The sequence below is a fragment of the Cydia fagiglandana genome, chromosome 22, assembly GCF_963556715.1.
Source record: "Cydia fagiglandana chromosome 22, ilCydFagi1.1, whole genome shotgun sequence".
NCBI lineage: Eukaryota > Metazoa > Arthropoda > Insecta > Lepidoptera > Tortricidae > Cydia > Cydia fagiglandana.
Window position 1 is genome coordinate 6,398,331 of NC_085953.1, and position 7,407 is coordinate 6,405,737.

Sequence of the window (7,407 nt, forward strand, 5' to 3'; positions counted from 1 at the left end):
TATAACAGATGTGTATGCTCCTTGAAGAGTAGACTGACTTATCACATCTTCTTTTACCTAGTTTTCACATACATTTAAGTAATTAAGTATAGCACCCTTGTGGTGACTCACTTATTCTTTTTGAACATTTATAAGTACATTAAGTACGTATATAAAATGTTAAGTTAGTATCATAATATAATGGAATATCAAATTGTATGCTTTACTAAATACCTCTCTCCTCACAGGTGTTAACATAAAGGGTGTACTGCATAATTAATTAAACACTCATAATATAATAATATTACATATACATAATAAGTACATGTATAATCACATTGGCTTGGCGTCTTCCCACCACCAGGCGATAACAAACACGTCTCAATATTATTATTAGGTTCCGAATAGCGGTACAGTTGTTTAATGACAGCGTTTTACACAAAAATAAAACGCTAATTAAATAACTTACCCTATTCGGAACCTAAAGTTTTAATCCTGCCTGGTGTAAATATGTATAATTTTGAGACAATGAGTTGGAAATTTGTTTTTGCGACAACCGCCAAAAAGCAAACTGCTGTGTGGTGGGAGTGTGGGAGAGAGAGGGACGTATATGCTAGAAAAGGACAATACGACCGACAACGGTGTTGCCACTCTCAATATTATTATTAGGTTCCGAATAGGGTAAGTTATTTAATTAGCGTTTTATTTTTGTGTAAAACGCTGTCATATACATAAGTAGGAACAAGACATTTTTTTTACTTATAGTTCATTTTTTTAGCATTAGAAAGAACTTGCAAGAAGGTAAGCGATCTTGGCATGTCTTTTAATTGAAAAACGCTTTTTGAAAATTCAAAAACTATTACTTATGAAAGCAGAAGAATATAAATGATCGTATTAGATTCATAATTGTTACATATTTGCCGTAACTTATTTTTAAATTGTGTTTGTCACACATCAAGATTGTTTACCTAATTTCTAATGCTAAGAAAAACGAACGATAAGCTAGTAAATTAATAAAAACAAGCGAATAGCGATTCGCCGCGTCTTTAATATGTAATTAAATCATTATTATCATTAACCACTTAGTAGTGAATCATACATTTTAGTGTGTACCATAAACCTCCGTGACCAGCTGTATCTACTTACCGATCATTATAGTAACTCAACACGAGTGGCAGTAATGCCCCATGACGCCAAGAACAAAAACAAGGACAAAATAGCTTACTGACTATCTTTAATCACATATTATGGATATCAGTTCTTACTAGAATATTAATTTACTATCAACCTAGGTTTGGCGTAAACATATTGGCGGTAATAATTATAATTTCCCACTGGTGCCTGAAGATTCTTTCCACCGCCTGTTGATAGATTGAAATATAAGCACTAAGTATAGACAAGGTTAACTCCAGGTTATAGCTTCAGTATAACACAACAATGAATCTAACATACATAGCACTTGGGATCCCATTTACCTGTATTCGTGTTCTATGATCAGAACTTTTACTGTGACAGTTACATCTTAACCTAGTCTAATACTTAGCTCCAGTGAATCAGCTTTTCAGGATCCAGGAATCAGGTTCTACACACTTTATCTACTTTCACAAACTTGTTCTTTCAGCCACCATCTTCTTTTTCATCATCTCACCTATGGCGCCAAATGGACTGTCATCTAAATGTTACCAGCTACAAATATATAAGAATAGTTCACACGACTTACCACAGGTTCGCGGTGATCCGCGATACTCCCGACATCAAAAGAAGGTTATAGAAGAGCTGCTAAGTGGCGTGTCCACTCAGCAATCTTCTCTCGGGCTCTTTGAGCTGCAATCCGCTCTGGTCTCGCATCAGCAGGGACAGCAGGTAAGTCTCTCTGTTCCTGCTCTTGTGGAGTATCCTCCGACTTCTGTTCAACAGTTTCCTCTTGCCTATCAGTAACTTCAGACTCTTTCGTAGACAATTCTGTACCCTGGACTGCCTCGGCTTGTCTTTGACTATGTACCTCATTTGGTACCTCCATGTTATCTTGCATCTGAGATCGATTATCCAGATCAAGACTATTTTCAGGTAGTATGTTATCTAATCTTATGTTAGGATGATCTGTAGGTAATGTAAGATCCATTCGTTCGACTACTGGAATTTCTGCGCCTGCAGATTCTACACTACAATCAGTTTCCAATGGATATAAATGGCCAATGGATCTGGTAAACTCCATGTCACCAACTTTCACCTTTGCTACTCTGCAATGCCCATCTTGACTCTTGATCAAGGTTGTTATCTTACCCTCTTTCCAGTTTATCCTTTTCTTAGAGTCGTCGAAAATCTGAACCATATCCCCTACTTGTGGTAATTTATCAGAAGTGGATCTAGGCTGTTTGACGGAATATCTGTGCTTTTCCCTCAGACTTGTCAGGTATTGCTTTATGAACATATCCTTAAATTCCCCTAGAATCATGGTACCTCTTTTCCAGCTAGCAATGAGGTCTACTTTAGTGGCAGTGATCTTGCCCACGTTGTCTGTCTCCATTGGTTCTGGGACCACGCAATTACCTAATCTCAAGAAGTCCACTGGTCTCAGCACACGGTCCAAATCTGCGCCAACGTACGTCAGAGGTCTCGTGTTAATGACTGCCTCGATCTCTTTAATCACTGTAAGTAACTGGTTATCGTTCAGTAAGTGTTTTTCTAATGTGCGCTTCATGCAATGCTTAGCCAAGGCTACGAGCCGTTCGTAGACTCCCCCGTGCCATGGAGCCAGCTGAGGGATAAATTTCCACTTAATGCTGTTTTTTACGCAATACGAGTTCGTCAATAGTTCTGAAGTCAGCTTGAATTGAGTTGCATTGTCCGATAATATCATCGTTGGCTTTCCTCTGGAGGCTATGAAACGTCTCAACGCGAGCAAACATTCTTCAGCTGTTAAGTCCTTTACTACCTCCATGTGAACAGCTCTCACAGCAAGACATGTATATAAACATACCCAGCGTTTCTCCTTTCCTAGTTTTGTTGCAACCAATACTGGACCGAAATAATCAAGACCTGTATACGTATAAGGATCACTGTAATTCGCTCGCTCCACTGGTAAGGCTGGTGTAGGAGGAAGCCGGTAGGGTCCTCCGCCCTGTTTAATGCATTGATTGCAGGTTTTAAGTACCCTCTGTACTTGTGCCCTACCCTGTGGTATCCAGTATTTTTCACGGATGATGTTCAAGGTATGTGGAACTCCCACATGGTAGTTTTCTACGTGAGTCTCTCTGATAACCTTGTCTGTAAAGCTAGATTTGGGCGGTAAAAGGATTGGGTGCTTCATATCATAGGACCAACGAGTATTTGATAGTCGTCCTCGACTTCTTAGCAATCCATCTACGTCTAGATACAGCCCTAAGTTTCGGGTCAAATGAGTTTCCTTTCCACTCACCTCTTCTGGGAAATGTTCCTTTTGCAGATTTATTATTTCTGTTAAGTGTGTCTTATCTCCACTAATATCAGTCTCTACCTGGATAGCATTTTCCTGTTCTTGAGCTATCTGACCATCAAGATCCATATCGAGATGAACATCAGGTATGTCCTTTTCACAATCCTCCACTGACATCTCTGGATCATTGATGATATCCAGGCCCTCCCCAGCAACAAGAAAGGCTTGCTGATCTTCAGATATTGTACTACTTGGCCAATGTACTGGTTCCTTGGACAGAAATTCAGGCCCCTTGAACCATAATCCCTTTTTACTCTCCCATAACTCAGGACGAGTAGCTAAATCAGCTGGGTTTCTATTTGTGTCCACATAGCGAAATTCGAATCCTTTGTTCTCCTTGATTTCGTTAACACGGCGAGTAATAAACGGAGATAGCAGTTTATTCGATTTGATCCAGCCGAGCACAACCTGACTATCAGTCCACAAATATTGTTTCTGTACGGGTAAGTCTATGTTTGCTTTGACATACTTCATTAGCCTGCTACCAATTAAATATGCTAACAGTTCCAGCCGAGGTATTTTCAAATCCTTTTGGTCTTCTAAGGGTGTTATCCGGGCCTTTGACATAAGAAATGCTATCTTATTTTCTCTCTCTCCAACTATACGTAGGTATGTCACTGCAGCATATGCCTTCATAGAAGCATCTGTAAATGTATGAAGTTCATATTTTACCTTTGACTTTGGTGTTACATTTCCTACATGTCGTGGTATTTCAATATCTCTAGTCAGTTTAAGGCTGTCTAATATTTTTGACCATTTACGTATAAGGTCTGTTGACAAGTTCGTATCCCATTTAATCTTCATCTCGCAGAGCTGTTGAAAGAATATTTTTGCAGGTAGGATAAGTGGTGAAGCGAATCCACATGGGTCATAAACCCTTGCTAATGTACGTAAAACGTCCCTTTTAGTAACCTTCTCATGGCAATCTAGGGAGTTATCATTAAATTTCAGTTCTAAATTATCCTTTTCCACGTTCCACATAAGACCAAGAACCTTTATTCTGTCTTTTTGTGGTGCTCTTAATGGCTCAGGAATAGTTTCCAAAAAATGCTTATCATTTGACATCCATTCTCGAATATTCATGCCCAATTCTTTGAAGACTTTTCTGGTTTCTTCATATAACGTGGTAGCTTTGTTGTAGTCTTCAGCGCATGTCACAAGGTTGTCAACATAACATCTGTCAGCAATGTTCTTAAGAAGGGTTTCATCTTGTGATAAATGATGTCGTATTGTGGCTGTTAAGAGAAACGGGCTCGAAATTATTCCAAACGGTACTCTACAAAATCTGTAATGAAGAATATTGTCTTCAGTGGGTTCTTTGGACAGATCTTTTACCCAAAGGAATCTCGTGACATCTCTATCTTCATCTTGGAGACCGACTTGAAGAAAGGCTTTCTCTATGTCCGCTGTTATTCCTACTTCTCCGCATCTAAACTTTAGAAGTAGGGCCGTCAAATCTTCTAACATTGATGGTCCTCGATACATACATTCATTTAGACTCTTATAATCCTTTACTTTAGCTGAAGCGTCATAGACAATACGCCCCCTTTTGCCTTCTTGTTTCACTATATGACCAGGTAAGTAGTGAATGGGTGGGTTTACTTGGTATATCGGTACTGTTTGGGGTTCTATAACTTCAATGATATTGGCTTCAAGTTGTTCAGACAGTATCCTATCAAATTCTGTCAATGTCTCGCTATCAGATCTCTTAAGTAGGCTTTTCAATCTTCCATAAGACAGTTTGTAATTAGTTGGTATCTCTGGAGGGAACTGTATCCAGGGCCACTTTACCTCATACCGTCCTTCTACATACTTGATGGTATCATTGAAGAATTTCACCGCTTCTTCTTCCCTGGTTGTCTTAGGAGAGTCCGTTATACCAATGCTTTCAAGTGCCCATAAGAACTTCATGTCGACATTTCTCAAAGGTAAGTCGGGTTCTGTAAAGTATGGACAACTAGGTCCGTGGCATTGACAATATGTTACTATAGAAAGAGCGTTATCATAAATGTTCCCATCTGTGCTCCCTGTTAACATCCAACCAAAGTCGGTATCGATTAAATATAAATTCTCTCCAATATGGCGACGATTGCCTCTAATAAAGGAGAAATAATAGTTATTTCCAATCAGTACATTAACTTTATCTCCCAATGAGTCATCATCAGCTATGACATCTACAGATATCTTGTCCGGAAAGTTAAGTATCGGGATAGAGTTAGTGATATGTGGGACTACGTTTACTCTTATCCTCTTCTGTAAGCCACGTTTGGTTTCTAAGTAGATTTCTGCTGTAGGACTAATAATCTCCTTAGGTTTATTTGAACCAAATGTGTATACCATAAGCAAGTCTTCATTTTCTGGGGTAAAATTGATTGATTGAGCTAACAGATGTTATGTAGCTCCTTTGACTTCCACAGTCTAGTAGGATGCGGCATGACTGTGGAGTACCCTGTTCAGTCTTATTCCTTATTACTGCAGTTGCCGTCTGCAGCTACCGCCTTAGGTATAGCAGACTTCAACTGTTTTGGGCAAAGCGCTCGATGATGTTTTCCTTTACAGTGATGACATCTAAATCTCATTCTGCAATTGTGTATAAAGTGTCCTTCTTTCAGGCATAAGAAGCACCTTTTGCCTAGTCTCTGCTTTCGCTCTTTCAGCGTTGCATACTTAGTGCATTCGTCACTGTAATGAGAAGGGTTATTGCAGAATCGACATTCCATTCGAGGTTTCTTTCCATATTCTGGTTGAAAGTTGTCTCCCTTAAATGGTCGCTTTCTTCCGAAGTCACGATGAGATTTCTTCCTTTGGCCTTCACTAAAGGTATTATAAAATGGTTTTTTATTATTTTTGGGAATATTTTCTACTGCTTGTAAGGTCCCTGTGGTACAACCTTCTACATCAGTTGGAGTTTGTTTAGCTTTAAAGACTTCTTCCTTGTCTGCTAGCAGTTTTGAAAGCTGCATCCTTATCTCTTCTGTAGAGTCGTCTTTGATAACTCTTTTCAATTCGTAGACTATAGTTTCTGGAAATTTCTCGAATATTACTGTCCTAAAGAAACTGTGAGAAATATCTTCTCCTAAGGCATTTAATACTCGAAGATGACGTTCAACTTCATTATATACCCTACGAGAATCTGATATAACATCAGTAGCAGGTACTATCTTGTTCAGTGCTGCATAATGAGCATCTTTAATATAGCTCTCTTTACCGTAGCGTTCCTTGAGTGTGGCAACCGCTATGTCATAATTCGCGTTTGTAGCTTGTAAGCCTTTGACTAAGTTTTTAGCCTCACCGGTTAAAGCCGCAGACAAATAAAGAAATTTGTCAACCTTTGATAATTCTCGCTGGTCGATTTGAGACTTGAACTGGTCCCAAAAGGAGTGCCAGTTAAGTATGTCGCCATCATATGTGGGTAAACTCAATACTGGAAGTTTTCCAGTTTTACATTTAGTGGATGAAGTGTCCTTGACCTTGGAATGTTCGATTTTAACCTTGAGCTCACTCAGGACCTCCTCCGCTTCCAATTGATACGTGGAAATATTTGAAATATCATCTGCCGATGGGTTATTGACGTATTTGAAGTAATTGTTTAAATCCTTGGTTAGTTTCAGTAATACGCTTTCTAATTTAGACGCGACTACCTCTGCATCTAGTACATTGAGTACACTTATTTCTTTAGCCGAGGCAGTCAGCTCCAGGAGTCGGTCAGAAGTTGCTTTTACTATAGTTTCCCAAACTTGATCCATGTTTAACTTGTTTGTAGATCTGTGAAAGACCATAAATATTGACCGTCGGTACAATTTATAATAATATTATATCATTTTCACATGAAATCAAACGCAGTGAATAATGTTCAAAACGAATTCATTTTGCACTTACCATGAAAGTAACAACGCTGCGTTTCGCTTTAGCCAGATGATTTCAACACAAAATATGTGTAGCTAGTTACAAAA

General features: G+C 38.8%; 2 protein-coding genes across 2 annotated transcripts; both read right to left on the reverse strand.

Annotated features, from left to right (window-relative positions):
• Window positions 1-1,173: 1,173 nt before the first annotated feature.
• LOC134675515 (uncharacterized) lies at window positions 1,174-5,794 on the reverse strand. The gene is made up of 2 exons (XM_063533780.1): window positions 1,700-5,794; window positions 1,174-1,340 (listed from the first exon to the last, which is right to left on the reverse strand). The coding sequence occupies exon 1, from the start codon at window positions 5,792-5,794 to the stop codon at window positions 1,745-1,747; it is 4,050 nt and encodes a 1,349-aa protein (XP_063389850.1). The 3' UTR covers window positions 1,174-1,340; window positions 1,700-1,744.
• A 119-nt stretch (window positions 5,795-5,913) lies between these two features.
• LOC134675664 (uncharacterized) lies at window positions 5,914-7,200 on the reverse strand. Its single transcript, XM_063533993.1, has one exon. The coding sequence runs from the start codon at window positions 7,198-7,200 to the stop codon at window positions 5,914-5,916; it is 1,287 nt and encodes a 428-aa protein (XP_063390063.1).
• Window positions 7,201-7,407: the final 207 nt, after the last annotated feature.